Genomic DNA, 23,079 nt, shown 5'->3' with positions numbered 1-23,079 from the left:
AGACCTTGGAGTCCGTTTTATATATACACATTTGATGGGTAGGTCGAGGCCTTGTCCCGACCATGATACAGTTCAACTATCTTTAGAGGCTTGTAGACAAGTACTGTATAGTTTGTATATCAGTAGATGTTCATGGCGGCCTCGTCAGCCAACATATTTATTTATATATATATATATATATATATATATAAATAAATGTATATGAGTTTTTGGGTATGTTTACCCCTCATATGAGAGAGACGATATTTTCAGATGATTCAGAATATGGCCTTATCAGCCTAGGTTGAGGTTTACCCCTATAGAGTTCACAGTTACAAAGTGGTACGCTCGAGCCGAGTATGGTACCGGGTGCCGACCACGCCCCTTCAAGTTTATGGTGTGACAAACTTGGTATCAGAGAAGTTCTATCCTAGGGAGTCTACAAGCCGTGTCTGGTAGAGTCTTGTTTATGGGTGTGTTGTGCACCACACTTATAAGCAGGATACTACAAAGCATTTAGGAGTCTGTTACCCTTCATTCAAATCCAAATCGTGCTATAGAGCTGAGTCATAAGAGTTCGAGCCAAAGCTTATGTTTGCTAATAATATAGTGATGCTTTCAATTAGAAAAATTATAGCTAGCTAAAGGACTAATACAACAGTAGGTAAAAGCATTAGTAGAGAGAGAATTCTTGACTACGTGGCCCTGTTTGAGACCCTATTAGATCGTGCTTACCATATGTGCGAATTTCCCATTTATCCTAAGACGGGAATATCTAACATACCCCATGAATAGCAGGCCATGGGAGTATCAGAAGGTAAAAATATAAGTTTCAACAGGTAACAGAAGCAAGGTGAAGAAGGGTACGAGGTACCTAGTTAATGAAGACTGTCCGAATTTCCACGTCAGGCAGAGAAATAAAAGGATTCTAAGTTACCTTCAACAGAAATAGAGGTATGTACAATTGGCCACACCAATCTCAGTTATGCCCTATGGGAGCTAACATATATAGTTTAAGAGAAGGATGGGATATCAAGATCCAGCTTGGGTTAGAGTAACCCGAAATGGTGGATTTAGCCAGGGGAGCTAAAAGTGAAACAATGTTTTGTTGAAGTTTTCAAAATAATGCGATAAACAGAAGTATTAGCTAAGAAGAGAGTAAATGAAGTATTATGAGAAAGATGTGATAAATGGATGATAACAGTAAATCAAAATACGATATGATAACAGAGTATATAGTCAAGTGAAGGAAAACACAAGAGGTGACAGGTCTTGAGACAATAAAAGAGTATAGGCCAAAAGTCATATCCTCATTTCGAGAAATGAGTTGGTGCGTCCAACGTGATTACCAAAATAAAAGAATTTAGACCCCCAGAGTAATAGAAATCAGCATGGGCTAGTGAACAAGATAAACTGAACATCAATTAGGGATCGAATGAGGTGATGATAGTCGACATCAAGAGAATTTCAAATATCGCATTCCAGCAATAATACAATCGACAACAGAAGAATAACCTTTAAAGGTCACTCAGGAAGACGCTTTCCTAAAGCAAGCACTTTGAGCAAAGTTAATCTTAAGGGACTAAGTATTCCAGTTACACTAGGTATCTGATACCTTCGTGTGTAAGATATTCAATTATCCTTGGTACATAAGGGTTATTGCAAGGCGAGTAAGAGTCAATAAAGACGTGAAAAGACGTCGAAGATGAATAGGTAAAATATTTATAAGTAAGTCTTCATAGCATTACATGTTAATACTCCCCTAAAGGGGGGGAAGATGGTGTAATATGGTATTAAGTCGGAGTTAAGTAGTTCAAGTAACTATGGAATAGTAAAGGAAGAATGTAGTAAATGGCGAAAGGAATGATATTGCATTTATTCAGATCCTACAGACATGATACGATTCCAGAACATTATGCAAGCACGACACCGAAGAGAGGCAGTAAGGGTTCCCATACCAGATGTTATTGATAAATAAGTGCGAATGAACACTTGATATATTAGGAGCCAGTGCAAAAATTAAGTTAAGACAGAAGACATAACCCAAGAGAGGTTACCCAGAATGTAAATATGAGCATGGACTGACGAGTAGTTAGTAGTTTATTCAGGAATTCAGGAAGAGCCTAGTCATGGCTAGACAAGAGGTCTCAGATAAATCAGTAGATCATGCAAGATAAACGAAGTGAAACCCAGCATAGGAAATTCGGTCTTGTAGACACCACATCGTAATCCTTGAGAAATATTCTGATAGGAGTTTGGGTAGTAAAAGGTACTGTATAAGTGTTATGGAAATAAAAGAGAGAGTGCCACTAAGGAGATAATAAAAATTTGAGTGGAGAAGTAACCCTACGAGCATAAGGGCGCAGAGATAAGTAACTAAGGATAATTATTGGCGAGTCAGTACATCAAAATTTTCGTCGGGTATACGATGTAAAAAGCTCCCAGCTTTACAAGAGAAGTGCTACAACGAAAGACTAGCTGAGGAAATAAGGAAGAAGGCTTCAACATAAGCATAGTGACCTAAAGAAGAAATGATCTTGTAACAACAGTCTCACTACAATATTGTATACACTCCATAAGAAAGTGGCACCTATCATGGCTAATGAATGGGAAGTAAAAATAAAAAGTAATATTTGAGATCATATGAGTTGCACGAAATTCCAATAGGTGTGGGCACTAAGATAAGTCAAGTATTCATGCAACAAGTGGCAGAACGACCAGGAGAAGTAATTGCGCACTTTTAAAGAAAACTGAGAAGGCACGAAAAGAATTATTCAATCAATGACCCAGAGTTAGTTACGTTATCACCACACTTAACATTTCAGAGTATTATCCATGCAACATATATGTTGACATTCCTACAGCTATAGGAGACTCCGGTATAAAATTAAAAGAAAGAATTTAGTCCACCTCACAAACAAAGGATTGAATTGTTATAAGATTATATTATGGATGTTCCATGGCATCCACCAAAGGCAAAAGTAATAATACCCTGAGCAGCAGATCGGAAGATAGCTTAAGCCTACTTAAAGGCTGGGAGAGAAGAGGAAACTAACGAGTTACATCAGGTAAGTGAATCAGGAGTCTGATTATTAGACCAATATAATTATAGAAATCATGATTCTAAACATTGAAAAATCACTCTTAAGATTAGAGGTACAAGAAAGATAGTATAACGGCCATATTCTATAACGGCTCTACAACAAAGCCAGATTAAAAAACAAGTACCAGCCTCATAAGGAGTAAGTATGAAGCTCCCACCGGATTGTGTACGCACTATAGGTGCAAGTTTATAGTAGAGCTTCAAGTTGTGGATGTGAATTCTACCTATGTGGAAGGGAGGTTATGAAAGAGACAAAAGATACAATGCGAGATTAAAAGCTAAGTAAGGTAAAGGTTAAGAAGGTACGAGATGCACAAGTGTAGAAGGTTGTGAATAGTCCATACATCAGATAGAGGGCTAGAAGCGCCGTGATTCGGTATCAACAAATGATAGGGGTGTTGTCAGTGACATATCTTCTAGCCTATAGTTTTCAAGTACCGAGAGGTCTAGTTAAGAGATTAAAGAAGAGTTAGAGACGATTTGATGTCTCGCTTGAAGTTCCAGAATAACATAATGAAATGTATGGTGCTAGAAAGTTAAAGGAAGGTTGTGAGTACTATAAATAGATATGTGTAGGTCGCAAGATAAAGTATGGTAGAGCAACAAGGTTTTAGGTGGACAGGAGTAAGGATAAGCATAGTGATTGACAAGGTGACGAGAATAGGTAAGGCCTCAGAATTAAGCCCATCAAAACAAGAGAGCTGATGGTTTCCATAAGTTATAAAAAAAACTCAGGATAGCCTGAATGAACTCAGAGGAGTCTAAGATTATGAGCAATTTGAAGAGATGAAACGTTGCCCTGGTAGTAGAATAAGGGTGTAATTGTGATAGATAAGAGGATGACGTTAAGGGCATTGATTGGTTAATGATTCAAAAAGAAAGGATTTTATGAATTGCATGAGATTAGAATACCTCTCATAAGATGAATCATGTTGGGATGCGATGAAATTTGGTTATTGAAGTATAGTATCGCCCTTAGGTGGATTGAGCAAATAACTTAAGATGTTCCCTGATGAGACGTGATCCCTAAGGACAATGTATTACGTAAGAGGTTTCAATTTATCAGTGGTAGATTATATATCAACATTAAGGTGAATCAACAATAGGTAGATAAAAGTTCCAAAGTATGAGATGATATTAGGCCGTCATTCTTAAGATGAACAGTAATGAGGAGGAACTAAAGGACTTAGATTTATACATATAGGATAAGCAGCGAGAGGGTAACCTAGAGTTGGGTAGCAAACCTCGGCAATAATAAATCAAAGTAAGTGTGATGGTGTAGTATAACCTACCTAGATGTAGTAAATCCATAAGGATATATTTAGAAGGATACGAAACATGATATCGCAACAGTCGTAAGTTTGACAAAGTACAGAGCGAAGAACTTCACTACACCTATATACACCAGGAGGAACAACTTGTCATAGTTCTATATATGTTTCCAAAGTGAGGCCTAGAGATTGGCTAAAAGCTGGAGAAAAAGGAACATAAGAGTCGCATAGGCGCACATACAAGGAAAAAGTCGTACATGATGACAGAAGGTCGCAATAATAACGAGGTTGGAAGGATTCAGACCATAAGTCGTGGTGTCAGAAAGAGGCCTAAAGGGGGGAATGCCCTGGCCTATGGATTTATTCATAGAACAGTTGCCTAGATAGAAAGGCCAGAAATAAAGTATTTATGAGAGCTATAGGTTTTGAGAGTGATAAGTGCACCACTCAACATTCGAGGACGAATGTTCCAAACGGGGGGAATGATGTTACAACCCATATTTCCGTACGTACGAGTACGTCGTAAGTCAATTATTGTAAGCTTAGAAATAAAATCATATTTGAAAAGCTTATAAAGTAAGTTAATCATGTTACCTCGAAGGTTACAAAGAATATCATGAACAACAAGTACAAAGATGGTTGGAAGGTTCAGAAGCTAAAGGAATTGAAAAAAAATAATGTTTTGTCGAAAGTCGACAAATTGGAAATGTTATAACATGTACTTTTGGAGTGAGACCAGGGTGTTTAACATGATAAGGAGGTTATGATATGAGTTATGTTAGTCGAATGATAGTCGTGTGTTATGTTTTTAAATCAAGCGAGTGGTGGAACAAAAGTCGATGAAAGTCATCACAAGTTACGTTCATAATTTTTACTCAAACTTTGGGTCAAATGTAACTGCCATTGTCTCCCAATATACGTAGAGGAATGAGGTGTTCCACCCATCAAATTAAATATCTATGAGTCTATTGTCCAACGCATTAAACCATTTGTCAATACGATATCGGAGTAGAGAGATATGGGCATTTTTCCGAGACTGCGCAGACTGTCACCTACTTGCTTAAACGAGAATCCAAAAATGGGCATGTTCGGGTCGTCCAAAAATGGGCATGTTTGGGTTGTTCAAAGAGGACTTTTTAAAGTCATATCCCCTTCATATATTAGGATGATAATAGGGTAAAATAACCAGACTTAATCTCTACAAAACTCCTCCCAAAAATTTCCCCCAAACCCCAATTGATTTTCTCTCCCTTTCAAGTTCAAATTGGAGGTAAAGCCTAGAGTTTGAAGAACCAAGATAGGAGCCGAGTTATCTAACAAATAAGGTAAGTTTACTGATCTCTTTCATCAATTTTTTTCTGATGTATATGCATAGTAAGTCGTTCTATATTTGTAAGAACTCACGGGACGGTGATCGGAAGTCGTGAGTTCGAGTTATTCACTTGTAACAGACTGTTTTGTGGACTGTTTTGTAGTGTTGTTGGGCTGCGTGTTTTACTACTATTTTGTAGAGTTTTGGAGGAGGAAGTGTGTGGAGAAACACCACATAAATGCAGGATGTTGGGTTGGTCGTTCGTCATTGTTGACACTACTACAGTGGTCATTTTGTGTATGAAGAGATTGAGGTGTGTTGGGCTGTTTTGTAGTATTGTGTGGTGTGCAAAGGTTGGAAAATAATGTATATATGTTGTTATTATTGTTTTTGTTATTGTTGGTGTTATCTTGAATTTGGAGGAAGTAAGGATTATAGGGGAGATGTTGTCCGTTTTAATACAAAATAAGCTTGTCGTTCGTTGTGCGTTAGTTGTACCTTTCGTAACTTAATGATAGTATTACTATCGTTGTTGTAGATTAAGGTGAGAAGAGGCGAGTTCAAGTTGGTGATTGGAAAGATTGTGATAAGGTATGTTAAGGCTAAACCTTTCTTCATTTTGGCATGATCCCATAAATACATGAGTTTGATACCGAGGCATAAAGAGAAGTTCGTATTCCTGAATTTATTCACATATCCTAGTCTCAGAAGTTACAGTATTCTCCCTTATCAGGACTTCATATTCAGTTTAGTATTGTCTTCTTTCGGCCAAGAGAGCAGAGTATATATATATAGTATTTTCACCACCATCGAGCTATAATCGGTGGGCAGGACCCTATTGGGAAACCTCTGATCAGATGGTAAGTTATATACCGAGCCTACTGTGGCCGAGCGTCTATGAGCGAGCCCAGAATGGCTAAGATACAGAGCCTAGTATGGCCGAGCGCCTATGAGCGAGCCTACTATGGCAAGGCAGTTACACATATCGAGCCTTATAAGGCCTGACAACTATTTTACATACTATATGGAGAGAGTTGAGTCAGTATCAGCAGGTAAGCATATCTTCATATTATTTTTGACTCCCAGTTACATTCAGTTATTATATCATCAATTCAGTTTCAGCTTTCAGTTATTTTGTTGCCTTACATACTCAATTCATTATTTGTACTGATGTCCCATTGCTGGGGACGCTGCATTTCATGCATGCATATCTTGATAGACAGCTGGATAGACCTTCCCAGTAGACAGAGCCAAATATCAACTTGGTTGGTAAGCTCCACTTCCCCGGAGTTACTAGGTCTAGACCTTGGAGTCCGTTTTATATATACAGGTTTCATGGGTAGGTCGAGGCCCTATACCGACCATGATACAGTTCAACTATCTCTAGAGGCTTGTAGACAATTCATGTATAGTTTGTATATCAGTAGATGTTCATGGCGGCCTCGTCAGCCTGCACATTTATATATATATATATATATATATATATATATATATATATATATATATATATATGTATATGAGTTTTTGGGTATGTTTACCCCTCATATGAGAGAGACGATATTTTCAGATGATTCAGAATATGGCCTCATCGGCCTAGGTTGAGGTTTACCCCTCTAACGTTCACAGTTACAGAGTGGTACGCTTGGGCCGAGTATGGTACCGGGTGCCGGCCACCCCCCCTTCAGGTTTGGGGCGTGACAGGGTTTCCCGCCTGCAGCAGGCCTTATAGGCTTTATTATTATATGTATCGGGACTGCCCACCTGCAGCAGGCCATATCGGCTTTATATCACGCTTGGGCTGAAGGAGCCCCTCCGGAGTTTGTACACACCCCCAGTGAGCGTAGATTATTATTTATTCGGGATGAACTTCCCAGGGCATGGACTTGCCTTACTTATTTATATTGTGATGACCTTTCCATGGATATGGATCTTGTCCGTACCATTTACATTTGGGGAATAAATTACCTAGGGCTGGATATGTGTATATATACGAGATGGAATATCCCTGGGTTGGATTGGCCATAAACAGTACCGAATGACCAAATGATTAGTGACCATTATTACATGAGGTCTTTCCATTGATATGTCATATTCCTCATATCATGCACTATTGATCTATTTCACTTATACTGAGTTTAACTGTTGAACTTGAAAGCATGCCTACATTTCTGTACCATTATTTATATCGGACTGTACCTCCGGAGCTCGTCACTACTTTCAGCCCAGAGGTTAGTCTTGTTACTTATTGAGTTGGTTGTACTCATACGACACTCTACACCTCATGTGCAGATCTAGGTGCTTCCGGACACAGCGACCGTTAGATCTCAAAGTGCTATAAATTGGAGACTATCAAGGTAGCTGCCTGGAGTCCGCTGACCTTGACTCTCTTTCTTTCAGTTATTGTACTATTCTATACTTTCAGACAGTGTCTTATCATTCAGACTTTGTATTCATATTAGATGCTCATGTACTCAGTGACACCGGATTTTGGGAGTATTTATATCTGTATTTGTGAAATTGCTTCCGCTGAATTTAAATATTATATTTTTTCAAACTTAAAAGATAAGGTGGTTTATTGAGATTATCGGCTTTCCTAGTATTGAGATAGGCACCATCACGACATCTGAGATTTTGGGTCGTGACAACCTAATAAATGGAAACAGTGGTTGAACCTAGCAAAGTGGTGGTATAACACCAACTTCCATTCCAGCCTATAATGTACCCCCTTTGAAGCCTTGTATTGGTACTCACCTCCCCAACTATCTATGGGACCTCTAATGGATAATATAGTACCTACAGCGGAAGTTATGATCACAAAAAAACAGCAGATGCAATAGTTATTGCAAGATAACTTACAGAAGGCACAGGAAAGGATGAAAGTGTATGCCAATCGGAGAAGAACTGAGAGAGAATTCCAGGTGGCCGGGAGATATGGTGTATTTAAAGCTACAGCCATATAGAAATACACCTCTTGCCTTGAGAAAATATTTGAAGCTGAGTTCCAAGTATTATGGCCCTTATCGAGTTACTTCAAGAATTGGCAAGGTTGCTTACAAGTTGGAACTGCCTCCAGAATCCAAAATACACCCAGTATTCCATGTCTCTTTGCTCAAGAAAAAAGTAGGTGACAAGGTGATGGTTCAGTAAGCATTACCAAGTACTAGTGAGGAAGGCCAATTCTTGGTTAAGCCAGTAGCAATTTTGCAAAGGCAGATAGTTCGAAGAGAAAACGTAGCAGTTGTGAAGGTGTTAGTCCAATGGTCCAACTTTCCCCCTGAAGATGCCACATGGGAAGATTGTAATTTTCTCGAGGCCAAATTTCCATATTTTGATACTTAATCCTTGAGGTCAAGGATTGTTCGAAGAGGTCGAGTATGTCATGAGCTATAGTCTAAATGTAACAAACGGGGTTCGAAACTAGAGGTAAGAAATTAGTCATTTAATTACCAAATGGACGGCTGAGATTAGAGAATAATAAATGAGTATCAAGGGCCCAGATATTTCCAAATAAGCTATCTCAAATTCAGTTACATAGCTAACAAATTTGTTGAGAGAATGATTTAACGAAAATTCTGGTAATCTTTCTCTCTTCTTCACACTCATTCTCACTTCCTCTTTCTCAACCCTTATTCCTTCGCCTTCTAATTCTTCTCCTTTTTCTTATCCATCTGCAGATTCCTATCTTAGCAATGGATGTTTAGCTGGAGTTGTCTTTTATTCTGTTAATTTTCGTTATTAGTTTCCAACATCATCCAAGATGTTGCTGGCAAGAGTGGCCATAACAAAAAGAGGAATGCCACCAACAAGAGTCAGGAGGTGCGACTTGAGGTTGTGTCAAACGAAGGGCTTACATCCCAAGAACCATATGCCACTGAGGCGAGCGAGGATGAAGTGGAGGTTCTTCCCAAGAACTTCTTACTCGGTAAAGAGTGGGTGATAAAGATGAACGCAGGGATGGATGCCATGGAGATCTTAGGCCAACGCTTGGGGAAGGTGGAAGGCACCCTTAGCATTCTTGAGAGGCACACTCTTGAAGAGATTGAAAGTATCTGAAATGACTTGAAGGGACGTACACATACCGAGATGGAACTAAGGCATACCATCAGTGGCTTAGAGTGCAGACTCATGGAGGCTTTGAGTACTACCGATGTTACGAAGGCAAAGATAGAGTCACTCGGGGAGCATGTTAGTGCTGGCATGACCGAGGCAGCCAACAATGTTGTGGTGACGAGGAAGGCCAAGATCGAGGCACCAAAACCCCGGTGTTCAAAGGTGTTCATGATGCATAAGAAGAGAAAAACTTCCTTTGGCACTTGGAGAACTACTTCATCCACGGCAAAATGAGGGACGATGAGGCCATGATCAACACTGTAGTGTTGTACCTCTCAGAGACTGCCATGCTATGTTGGAGAATGAAGATGTCCGGCATGGATAAAGGTCTATATACTATTAGTACGAGGGATCAGTTCAAATTCGAGTTCAAGCGACATTTCTTTCCAAACAATGTCTTATACGAGGCAAGGCGCAAGCTTAGGGAGTTGAAGAAAACAGGGAGCATACGTGTCTATGGCAAGGAGTTCACTACACTTATGCTTCAAATACCCAACCTGGCCAATGATGACTTGTTATTCCACTTCATGGACGAGTTGTAAAATTGGTCTAAGCAAGAGTGCAACACCGGCAAATCGCAGATATAGACCAAGCCACAGTGGAGGCCGAATCATTGATGGATTTCAGGAATGAAAAGAACGAAAAAGGCAAAGGTAAAGAATTAATGTTTAACAATGTCAAAGGTGGGGGAGACCGTGGTAAAGACAAGGAGATACAACAAAAATACTACAAGACTTAAGATTCCAAAAGGTCGAGTGGTCGTTAGGGCTACGCCGAGAAGAAGGCACTGGACGAAAATAAGGGATGTTACTTGTGTGGAGGGTCGTACGGCTTCAGGAATTGCCCTGACCTAAAGAGCCTCAGCGCCATGGTCCGTGAACAGAAGGAGCAGTCTCAAGGAGAGAGTTTGGGAACCGCAAAGTTGGGTATGATCGGATTATGCGGTGTTGTCATGAGGCAATCTATCTAACCTACCGAGAATAACAATCAGTACATGGATCTCACCATTAATAACAAGCATGCTTGTGCAATGGTGGATACTGGAGCAACTCATAATTTTGTGACTGAGGTTGCCACAAAGAGACTAGAATTGAAGCTTGCTCCTACCAACTCTCATGTCAAGACAGTGAATGCTGAGGTACAGAATGCTCGTGGGGTAGCTAATGGAGTTGGTGTCAAATTGGGAACTTAGAAAGGTATGACAAATTTTACCGTAACCGTTATGGATATCTTTAACATCATATTGGGGCAAGAGTTCTTTAAACATTGTCATACTTTGATCGACCCCTACCTCTAACGTCTCTTAGTTATGGAGCGAGAAAGATCTTGCATTGTACCTATAGTGACTATGTCACATGGACAGAGCCAAGCACAACTTTTAGGTATGTAGGTTGTCAAGGGGATCAAGAAGGGGGGGCGATGCTTATGGCAATCATCGCAAGTCTGGAGGAAGACAAGAGTTTTCAAGAGACATTGCCGCCTTGCATAGAGAAGTTGCTTGAGGAAAACAAAGATGTCATGCCTGAGGAGTTGCCTAAGCACTTTCCGCCTAGGCGAGAGGTGGATCACAAGATTGAGTTGGAGCCAGGGGCTAATCCATTTGCATTTTCCCCATATCGTATGGCACCGCCTGAGCTAGAGGAGCTCAGGAAACAATTGAAAGATCTGCTAGATGCCTGGTCACATTCTCCCATCAAAGGCACCTTTCGGCGCACCAGTATTGTTCCAGAAGAAGAAGTATGGATCGCTATACTTGTGCATAGACTACCGAGCACTTAATAAGTCCACAGTGAAGAATAAGTACCCTATCCCGCTCATTGATGACTTGTTCGATAGACTTGGGCAAGCCAAGTACTTTACCAAGGTGGTTCTTCGCAAGGGCTACTACCAGGTTCGCATTGCAGAAGGGGATGAGACGAAGACAACATATGTGACGAGATATGGAGCCTTTGAGTGGTTGGTGATACCTTTCGGCTTAACCAATGCACCGACCACATTTTGCACCCTTATGAACAAGATTTTTCATCCCTACCTTGATCAGTTCGAGGTAGTCTACCTAGACGACATAGTCATCTACAACAACACCTTGGAAGAGCACATGGAGCACTTAAGAAAGGTTTTCCAAGTCTTGTGGGATAACGAGCTACACATCAAGAGGGAGAAATGTGAGTTTGCACAATCAAAGGTTTACTTCTTAGGCATAGCAATGGCGAGCTATGCATGGAGGAGGCTAAGGCACGTACTATCCATGAGTGGGAGGCGCCTATAAAGGAAACTGAGTTGAGATCCTTTCTTGACTTTGTTAACAACTATCGTCGGTTCATCTGTGGCTACTCAGCAAATATCGTACCATTGACTGAGTTGCTAAAGAAGAACAAGCCATGGGTTTGGATGGAGCATTGTCAAAAGACGTTTGAAGACCTTAAGGCAGCTGTAACAAAGGAGCCAGTCTTGGCGCTACCTGACTTTGCCAAGACATTTGAGGTGCACACAGATGCCTCGAACTTTGCCATTGGGGGTGTCATGATGCATGATAAGCATCCCATAGCATTTGAGAGTCGTAGGTTAAATGAGACAGAGCGGCATTACACGGTACAAGAGAAGGAGATGACTGCCATTGTGCATTCCCTTCATACATGGCGACATTATTTGCTCGAGTCGAGGTTCGTATTCAAGACCGACAATGTAGCTACTAGCTACTTTCAGACACAGAAGAAGCTCACACCAAAATAGGCTAGGTGGTAGGATTTCTTGGCCAAATTTGATTATGTGCTGGAGTATAAGCCGGGCAAAGGTAACGTTGTAGCCGATGCCTTGAGCCGGAAAGATGAGCTTGCTGCAATCACTTCAACAATATGGGACATTCGTGAGGCTATAGAAGAAGGCATGCAGCATGATCCAGCAGCCAAACAACTTATCAAGTTAGTCAACCAAGGCAATACGAGGCATTTTTGGGTCGAAGACGACCTACTGCTTACCACTGGTTGGCGGGTCTATGTACCTAAGTTTGGAGACATTAGACGGCAGATCATAAGGGAGAGTCATGACACAATGTGGGCTGGTCATCCAGGCCAACGTCGCAATAGTGCCTTAGTTGAGTCAGTCTAGTATTGGCCATGCATGCGAGATGACATAGAATGTTATGTGCAGAGTTGTCTTGTTTGTTAGCAGGACAAGGTTGAGCAACAACAATCCGGAGGACTTTTGGAACCACTACCAGTCGCAGAGTGTTCATGGGAGAGTGTGACTATGGACTTTATCACTTGTCTACCGAAGTCTGATGGTTATGGTTCTATTATGGTGGCCGTGGATAGATTTTCTAAATATGCCACCTTCATGCCTGCTTCACCGGCCAGGTTGTACTGCCAAGGAAGCCGCCAAACTATTCTTTAAGAACGTGGTGAAGTATTGGGGCTTACCAAGGCATAGTGATCGAGACCCCCGTTTTACTGGAAATATTTGGAGAGAGTTATTCGACATACTTGGCACGGAACTGTACTTTTCCACTAGTTTCCACCCACACACGGATGGACAAACGGAACGGGCCAATACCTTACTAGAATACTACTTGAGGCATTATGTAAGCGCGCATCAGAATGATTGGGCAAGACTCCTAGACAACATTCAATTTTACTTTAATCGGTCTTTTCTATAATGGCTTTGTCATTTCAGGATAATTTGAAATATGGAGTGATTCCTTTTTTAGTGTATCTTTCTTAGTTAATGGTCTGAGTTCTTGGAGAATTAAGCTCAGTCGTTACTGCTGATGAAGTGGGAATCTGAGGCTGCAAATTCTGAATATGACATTTTGCATACTGAGCACCAGCCTCTTATAGTAGCTTGATTGTTGATTATAATTGAGGACAAACTATCTCTTCTTTTCCTTCAAATAATAGCTGAGAGTCTTGACACTAACATTAAACTGAAGCTGCTATTTTTTAAAGATGATTGTAAGACAAAGACTATCAAATGTGATTCTTATCTTTGCAATTTTTTGTAACATGCCTTATTAGTTCCTTCATGCAAAAATATTTTAAACCAAGGGACTCTTATTTTTAAGTTGGACGCCTTGGCTACATACATTTATATCTTTGGTTAATTCTACTACTATTTGATAAAGTTGATGATATGACATGAAAGAATCTTTGTTGTGGCTGTCAACTAAGTCAAAAGAAGTAACGATGCTTGGCAAATGACATTGCAGAAATAGATACATAAAGTCCCAAAGATCGGAAAGGGCCTCAATCCACAAAAACTGAGGCATGCTTCCCCACGGTTTAAATAAAAAACCCAGGTATTAAAAGAGGCCATTATCAGTTTTGTTCCCTCGCTTGGTGTTGATTCCTGCTATCTGCCAATTGCTCCATAAACTTTTTCTCTTATAGTCATATCAGGAAAAGGTAAAAGGATTGGCCAACTTTGCCTTGGCCTACTGTGAGAAATTCTTTGGTTTATATAATATGAAAAACAACGACCAGTATAATTTGCTTGTCAATCTTGGCCAGTGAACTGCATGAAATTAGTTGTTCTCCGTCAAGAAATAAGATTAATATATCTGGAATAATCACTGAAGGATGTTTTGTTGCTTTAATGATAAACGTTGGAATTACAAGAATTTCTCCATTACGTATTGCTTGGCATTTATGACCAGTGGAAAAAGTGCTGCCTTTCAGCAAATGGCAGAGCAGAAATAGGTACCTAAAGTGACATGATCAAGTGGGACCTCAAACTTGAAAGGCTTAGCCATGCTCTGGTGACTTCTGCGGAATGTACCAGGTCCACAACTTCAATGTTCTTGCTGAGATAGAATCTCTACTCTTTTCACTTTTTTCTTGCGACCCTTCATCCACAAAAGTTAAAAAGCGCTGTGTTGTGTTTTAAACCATATGCTTCAAAATATTGGTTTGGATTAGCCTTAGGGTGCAAACTTTGGCAGTTAACTAATACAATCTAAATGAGTGTTTTTTGTTGAAAACTTGCCTACACCTAAGTGTGTGCTTCTTTGGTTCCCATATTATGAGAAACAACAACAAGAAAAATTATCTTTAGTCAATATGGTTTGCTTGTACGCCCTAGCGGTTAAGTAGTTGGAGTAACAGCCTTGGGTACTAAGGTTTAAAATCCCAATGGAGGTGACTCTATGAGAATTTCGCATTTGCCTAAATCTCGGTGGACGGAATTATTCGATAGGTTTGAGGCAGCAAGTATCTGGTACTTAATAAAGTCGCGTAGTCTGGACATGGCCGTGTGTGTGTGTAAGACACAATCTCGACTAGCGAACTTGCACGAAATTAGTTGTTCACAAACAAGAATAAGATTGTTGTATCTGGACTTTGTTGCGTAATCAATCAGCAGTGAAGTTTGATATTTTCACATTGAAATGGAAAATCTCTGAAAATTGTTTGTTTTTTTAAATAATTTTATAAGCTAGGAATCACAAGAGTTGCTCCATGGTGGATTGCTTGACATTTATGAGATGTGAAAAAAGTGCTGAGACTCAGCAAATGGCAGAGCAGGAATAGATAGCTAAAGTACCCATGGAATAGGAGGGACCTCAAACTTGAAAGGCTTAGCCATGCTCTGGTTACTTTCGTGGAACATACCAGGTCCATGACAACTTAAATGTTCTTGCTGACATAGAATCTACTCTTTTCACTTTTTCTTAGGACTCTTCGTCAACAAAAGTAAAAAGTGCTACATTGTCTTTTAAACCATATGCTTTAAAATGTTGGTTAGGATTATCCTCCGGGTGCAAAACTTTGTCCGTCAACTGATACAATTCAAATTGAGACGTCTGATTTAAGTCTTGCCTAAGCCTAATGTATGGGTTTCTTTGTTTCACATATATTTAAAACAACAACCTACAAACTTTAGTTAATATGATTTTCTTCTGCCCCAGCGGTCTAGGAGTTAGGGTTACAACCTTACTAAGGTTCAAACTCCAGCAGAGATGACATTACATGAATTCTTCACACTTGCCTTAATCTTGATGGGCAGAATTATTTGATACATGTGCTGGTGGGAGGAGAAGGTGGAGTTGAGCAGTCTGGACACCATCTTTTGTGTGTGTGTGTGTGTGTGTGTGTAAGATACAATCTCGTCCACTGAACTTGCACAAATTTAGTTGTCACAAACAACAAATACGGTTGCTATTTGCTGTGGAATAAACCAGCAAAGCAGTTTGATATTTTCACATTGAATTAGGAAATCACTAAAGGTTTTCTTTGTTGCTTTATTAAATTTTAAAGCGTTGGAATCAATAGAATTTCTCCATGGTGGATTGCTTGGCATTTATGAGGCGTGTAAAAGTGCTGAGGTTCAGCAAATGGCATAGCAGAAACAGATACCTTAAGTACCCATTGAGTCAAAGGGACCTCAAACTTGAATGGTTTAGCTGTGCTCTGGTGACTTTTGTGGAACATACCAGGTATCACGTTTTGGAGCCTCAAAATTTTCAACTTCACGACAACAGTTATTTTCTTCGCTGAGATTGAACCTGCTCTTTCACTTTTTCGCTGGAGTCGATCTACCCCCACAAAAGTAAAACTTGCTCCATTATTTTATTAACTATATGTTTTGAAATACCTAAAAAAAAAAATGTATGCTTTGGAATACTGGTTTGGATTAGCCTTCCTTTGACGGTCAACTGATACTTTAAAAGGAGACATCTTTGTTTAAGTCCTGAAAAAGTAATTGCACATGATTTAGAAGGAAGTATAAGATAGTAGAACAGCTTGAATATCCTGTTGTTAATCATGTAAAACTTTATAATTCCTACCCCTTTCAACTAGCATCAACCATATCTGGATAAGGAATATCTCAAACAATCTGAAATTTTTGTCTTTTATTCTGGATGCGAATAATATTAGTCATGACACATTCATGAGTATTCCTTTTCTTTGCTAGTGAGTTTTGAGATGGATAAAAGTTCTTGTGTTCAACGAATAGCAGAGCAGAATCAGATACTAAAAGTACCCAATGATCGGAAAAGGCCTAAAAGTGGACATCCAAGTCATTCTTGGATGAAATTTCTTAGCCACAAAGCTCTTACCTTCATGACATTTTCATTTTATTCCTCGATAACCTGTAATTGCCTTGTTACTTTTTCTATGACTACTTCACATCAGAAAAAGTAAAAGTGCATTATGCTATCCTTCTTTGTCCTGTTCAATCAGTTGCATATGTTGAGTGCCCGGTATCAGCTCAACACTGATAAAAGACATTGTGTTTTGATTACTGATACTGTTGAGCCCATGGAATACTCTTCGTTTTACGCTACACGGTTTACTCTGATCTGAAATATAATTAACTGGATCGCATACGATTGCTTTGCTAAAGATAGATAAGCAATTTATTAGCCTGCAAATAAGTATGAAGACATCAGCAAGTATTTTTTTTATATTTGTGGTTTAACTGTTTTGGTAGTAAATAGAGTATGCAGGCATAAGTGAGCCAAATTCAATAGAAGGAGAGAATTCTATTCTAAGCTACATCTTTTTAGGTCTTGTTTGTAATGCAGTAGTATAAAATTCATATTTTGATTTCTGTTAAACAAAAGTATTCTGCAATTGAACATGCAATATCACTTGTTAATACCGGGTTGATGTTGGATTATGAAGCAATGTTGTTAAAAGCGCCCATCGCAGGCTGGGTGCTTTCCATTGACACAGCCAACTAATTGCTTTTTAAAAGTTTTAAGTAATTTATAAGACCTGTAAGTTTTGTTTTGAAGAGGGCGATACTAAGCAATAATTTTAACGCAAAGTGATATAGTTCTACTTGTTAAGAAAACAGTATGGAACGCATGCTTTTAATCGTACTTTGTGCTTTAAACCCGAGCATACCTTGCTACAGTTCTTCCCTTTTGCTTTTGACCAAACCATCCTATAAAACATTTTACTACACATGGCATTGAAGTAACTAGAGCCCAGTGGAATCCAGTAGTGTCAATACTGCCAAGTGTTTTTAGTTGATTATATATAAACAATTAATCAAATGGATGATATGGAGAACACTTTAGATCCCAAGATAGAAGGATCACTTCAGTAGTTGATTGACTTGATGCACTTTCCACTTTTAAGTTTTAGTTAAGGTGAAGAGAAAATACAGATGATTGGTCTTAGAGATTTTCATTAGCATAATTCATAGTTTTATCCATCTATCCACGTCCTTCCCCTTACTTCGCCTTTAATTTTCCTTTCACAACTGACTAAAGTGTTTCTTCTAATTCTTGAGGAAATTACCCATTTCCTTGCTGATTACAGATTATAAGCTGCTTTTTAGCTGTTTTAGGGATATCATGTGTCTTGATTCTTTCATTATAACTAAAATTTTGAAGATTGTCGTAGTATTTTGCTTACAAGGTGCTTATAGAGTACCATTTATCCTATTGATGCTTTCTTTCCTTGGAGAAGTGGACCTTTTATTCTTTATCTTCAGCGATGGAACATTCATTATACTGAAGGAGAATCTGGGACAAATACTAGGTGAGAGAGAGGCCCTGGACCAAAAGCAGATACTGATAAACATTATATGTCATTCAAAAAGAGTAAGTTCCAACGAAAAGATTACCCCAGTGGAAAGCAAAAAGCAGAAAGTAGAACTGAACTTCAATGATATTGCACCAGCTCACAATTTCACACACAGCCACTGAGCACCCAGAGGTTGTTGGCAATAGTGTTTTTCCCATTACTTGTGGGTCAATCCTTCTTTTCCTTTTTCTTTTTCCCTTTAGGCATCCGGTATCTGAAGTTGTGCAGGGTAGGTCCACTAAGGAGGTAAACATTTTGTACCAAAAGGTTTCTATTAACCCGAGTGTTTACCCGAAAAATGGATAGAGTTGAATTTATACGTAGTTCCGAGGATATGTGGCGTAACTTAACACAAAATGTAAGGATAAATAGAAATGTAAATATAGATTGAAGAGAATGCGAAATAGATAAGGTTGTCAGGAACAATGAATTTATTTCGACCGTATACACCGATGTAAATATCGATCGGACGTGTTAAGGCCGAAATCTATTTTGACCGTATACACCGAGATCTCTGGTTAAGGACGCGGATATCTCATCCATTCCCCCACCACGCTCCTTGGTGATACTGTAGTAAATTCTTTGTTTGTTGCAGAACTAGTACTTTTAGTCTTGTTGGGTCAATCCCTTTACACTGGACGGGTTTTTTCTTTACTTTCTACTCAGAAAATTGTACGTATTGACTGCAACACGGTCTACAAGGAAGATCTCTCTTTACATATACAACAATGCAGAGAATTTAACAAAATCCTCTGTGGAAAACTACTTTAGTACATTTCTCATTATTCAATAGCTAGTTAGATTGATAATGATGTAAGGTACAATATTAATATTAGGTTTAGGGACTTGTAGTTGATCTTCTCTTTGCTGCATTCAGAATGATGGCACGATTCCATAACTGCTATCTGCAATTAACTGTGTGGAGAACATCTGGTCTACTTCAGCCTCTACATCTGTTCTTTTCGCGAATCGACCTTTGATTCTTGGCCGTGTTTCTGCATACGCTTTTCTTGAAGCATACCTTATGGTTTTCTCAAATTTACGGTTTTTTTTCTTCTCTCTGTACCTAAGGACTCTGGCTTCCCTGTCCATTGGAGTAAGCTGGGTAGGCATTTGAATCGGAGGGCCTGAGAAGAGGTCAATGGTCCCTTTTGGAAGTCGCGGGTGGGAGTTTGAAGTTTCACTAAGTGCAGATTCTGGAACAACACTAACATCAATGGACGAAATCGAAACCTGATAAATACATACCGACAAGAGTGTTAGTTTTATACAGTAGCAATGTAAAGAATTTTTACAATATCAGCACAATTTAACTGATTATAGAAAGAGCAGCGAATCTTTGTTAAAGGTTTATGGTACAAAAGTTACAAGGCCCTGCTTAAGATAAGAAAAGATAGTTATAATGGCAAAATATGCGCAGCTAAAATGAGAAATCCTCTATTGAAAAAGCATGAATAATTCAGAAGCACTAAACAATCTCTTAAAAAGTTGAATATGAAAATTTAGTAGTATATCCGTAAGACGACTCATGAATTTAATTAAAGTGCATCTAATTGCCTGAATTGAGATACATGGATATAGTGAAGAAAACTTACACTGTGACTCATAGAAGCAGGGTAACCATATCCTGTGTTAGAGTTGTCATACTCCATTCCTAGCTGAAAACTCAGGTGGTGATTGTGCTGCTGCTGTTGTTGTTGTTGTTGTTGGTAGAGAATCATAGATTTCCCCTGTCTGTCCTGAACTGGCACCACGCTATCTCCTCCGTAATTCTTCTGAGGAACAGAGTAATTTTGTTGCTGCTGATTAACACTGTACTGATCATTAAACTGACTATCCCCTCCATACTCCGCAAGATCCAAGTATTCATCCACTACTTCCCCACCAAACAACATCCCATAGTTATTTTGGTTGTTATTGTTGTTATTAATGTTCTTGTTGTTGTTCTTAACAGGAAGATTCAGCAATAACCATGAAGCTGCTTCATCTTTATCTTCTTCATCTATTGTCGTATCATCTGCATCCTGAGTCAAACTCAAGAACCCATCATCCTCCGTGGCATCCCCCTCGGGGCCACCAATCATCAAAGTACCACCGCTAAGGGTGTCAACAGCTGGAGGACCATATAGGGTACCTGCATAAAAATATTCATTAAATTTTATGGATTATAAGGTTTTTTGAAAATCTTTGTATCTGTGCTCGACTTCAATTAAAGGCATTACCTGGAATGGGCATAATTGGGACACGGTGGTGACGGCGTGCCAAGGGGTTAGCAGAATGGATATCAGCGTCGCAGGAGGCACAAAGCGAGGCAGCATCCGCCTTGCAAAGAAAGGCTGCAGGAGCGCGTTCACACGCCTCGCAAACCCAAACGCGCTCATGACGTGAAGCCACAAGGTTTGCTGCATGTATGCGGGCGTCACAGCCCGCACACAAATATGCAGAATCGGCCCTGCAGTAAACGGTACATGCAGTAGACCGGCAAGTGTCGCACACCTTTGCCCAGTTGTTGCTGCTGTTTTCCTTTTTCAACATTGAACTAATTTTGGGTTCTTTTTTCTTCTTCTTGCTCTCTATTTTCTGTTGTATAACTTTGTACTTCTGAGTACTGAACTTGTAGCAGGTATGCTGTGGACTTAAGAGGCACTGTGAAATATGAAGGGGGGAAAGGGGAAAATACAGTAGGCAACTACCAAGTGGGAAGAGAATCCATAGGCGACACGTGGAATGAAGTTAATGGCTAGGAAAAGTTGTTTCATTATCTTGTGGTGGCTGGTGATTCTGGTGGGGCCGGATGGTGGGGACAGGCAACAAGGAGGTTGAAACAAGTGGGTCCACGGGGCTTTTGGCTTTTGGAATCAATTGAGCTGGGAGAGCTTTGTCCAAGAGATTGCCTTTTAAGGGGGAGTCTATAGTCTTACTTACTGACACACTTCCTATTATTTAATTATATCAGGTGTTACTGTAACTGTTATGTATGCATTGTAGCTGTGTACGCTACATTCGTACAGTCCACCTACATCAAGAGGAGTTGAGTTTAATTGAATTCTTTTAATATCATCATTCTAAAGAAACTTGTACTATCATGTAACTGTTCATATTAACTCTAATTTGAGAATTTAAAAAATAAAGCAAAATAGCAAATAACTTGCTATAATAATTCGTTAAAATACATTGCATGATGTAAAAGTTAAGTGTACTGCCGATTTATATAAGTTAAATACAGAAAAAATCAAATTTTTAAGTCAATAATGTAGAATCTTGTAACTACCTTCTTGCTTTTTGGGTTTTTTGTAACAATGAATACAAACTTAAGTAAGTTTATGTTGTATGAGATTAGAGAACAAATAAATGTAATATTACACTTCTCCTGGCATAAGTCGCCCTCCTTGCTAACAAGATGTTTTTGAGTTGCCAAAAGAAGGCATAGCACGAATAAAATATTTCCTCTTTGACACATTGTTCTATTCTTTCCTGTCCTTCCTGTAAGATTATATGTTAAAACAAAGAGTAATGCTCGACTGATGTAACAAGAAAATTGAAAGTCACTAGTTAAGGGAAGCAGTAATATTAGTCTCTTTGGTTTTGATTTTTACTTGAGCCTTTGCCAGATGGAGAGCGTTTTGTAGAGTCTGATAATTTCTAGCTACTTAAATGGAACCACTTTCTCCATTTAAATGACAATATTCAATTTGCAAGCCAAAATCTATTGGATTTCTATATTGAGAACCTTCAGATTGTAAATAAACGTCCAAGAACTAAAATTTAAATCGGTATATGTGTTTACCCTCAAAATCGGATAACAATTGAATTTGTTAGTGAGTATAAGGACATGTGGATTAACTTGATACAAAGTCATAAATTAGATTACAATTGAAATAAATAACGATAGATTAACCGTAAACCGCGTGAGTTGGATGATTTCGGCTTAGGAAAGCAGGCCACCCTTGAATTGAATGCACTTTATTTGACATCAAAATATCAAAGAGTAAGAACTTAGAGAATGTATTGCTTATCAGTATATGTTACTACGTCTTTTATCAGTATATATTGTTCCATAAAAGGCAAAAGTCCTTGATTTTGGTGACCGTTGGTTCCTTTTATGATTTGTTCCGTGATTTCTGCCATAATGACAGGTTAATGGCGAGAATTAAGGATCTCTGTCGGATGAGTTGGTAAAACTTTCTTCGAGACCGTTAAAAATAGGACTAGTTATGCCTTCGATAAACTCGAGGGCCAATCTGATGGTTTCGATGGCTAGTTTTGACAATGCTTTGGGTCTGATCTTAAATATCATAATCCTATCTTGGCTGACCGTGTGGAACGTCAGATCGAGCTTCGAACATCGATTTTTACCTAATTATAGATTTATCGACCTTGCTTACCGTATCGGAAGCTAGATCGAACATCGAGCTCAGCTTTACCCATATACATATAGTCCTGTCATTTTTCGAAGACTCGGTGACGAGAAATGATATGAGCTCTCGATTCTTACTTCGATCAATCATGACGTAAGCGACGAAACGTAAGCGGCAAAAGGTAATTGAATATCCCGTCGGTCCAGTCTTCAAGGCATTAAATGTGTGTCTGTTAACGGTCGGACATCTTGGGATGTAAACCTACGTGATGTGAAACGCCGTTTGGGAAAATTATAAATACTCTTCAATCCATTCATTAGAACCTTTTGCATTCCAACTCTTGCTCTTGCGTTTCAAGAAAACTCCATCATCCTCATCTTCTGGTTTTCTGGCTTTAAGCTTAAGAACTTCCTTC

The 23,079-nt window shown here is 39.2% G+C and overlaps 2 protein-coding genes across 2 annotated transcripts; one reads left to right on the top strand and one right to left on the bottom strand.

Annotated features, from left to right (window-relative positions):
• Positions 1-10,769: 10,769 nt before the first annotated feature.
• On the top strand, positions 10,770-11,554 carry LOC138905218 (uncharacterized). The gene is made up of 2 exons (XM_070193723.1): positions 10,770-10,947; positions 11,139-11,554. The coding sequence occupies exons 1-2, from the start codon at positions 10,770-10,772 to the stop codon at positions 11,552-11,554; spliced, it is 594 nt and encodes a 197-aa protein (XP_070049824.1).
• A 7,448-nt stretch (positions 11,555-19,002) lies between these two features.
• Positions 19,003-20,956, bottom strand: LOC104120518 (zinc finger protein CONSTANS-LIKE 2). Its single transcript, XM_009632288.4, has 3 exons — positions 20,529-20,956; positions 19,902-20,440; positions 19,003-19,539 (listed from the first exon to the last, which is right to left on the bottom strand). Exons 1-3 carry the CDS (start codon positions 20,839-20,841, stop codon positions 19,180-19,182), a joined length of 1,212 nt encoding a protein of 403 aa, XP_009630583.1. The 5' UTR covers positions 20,842-20,956; the 3' UTR covers positions 19,003-19,179.
• Between the last annotated feature and the right edge of the window lie 2,123 nt (positions 20,957-23,079).

The sequence above is a fragment of the Nicotiana tomentosiformis genome, chromosome 2 (genome assembly GCF_000390325.3).
Source record: "Nicotiana tomentosiformis chromosome 2, ASM39032v3, whole genome shotgun sequence".
NCBI lineage: Eukaryota > Viridiplantae > Streptophyta > Magnoliopsida > Solanales > Solanaceae > Nicotiana > Nicotiana tomentosiformis.
The sequence above is the reverse complement of the archived record's forward strand: the minus strand, read 5'-3'. Positions and strand labels throughout refer to the sequence as shown.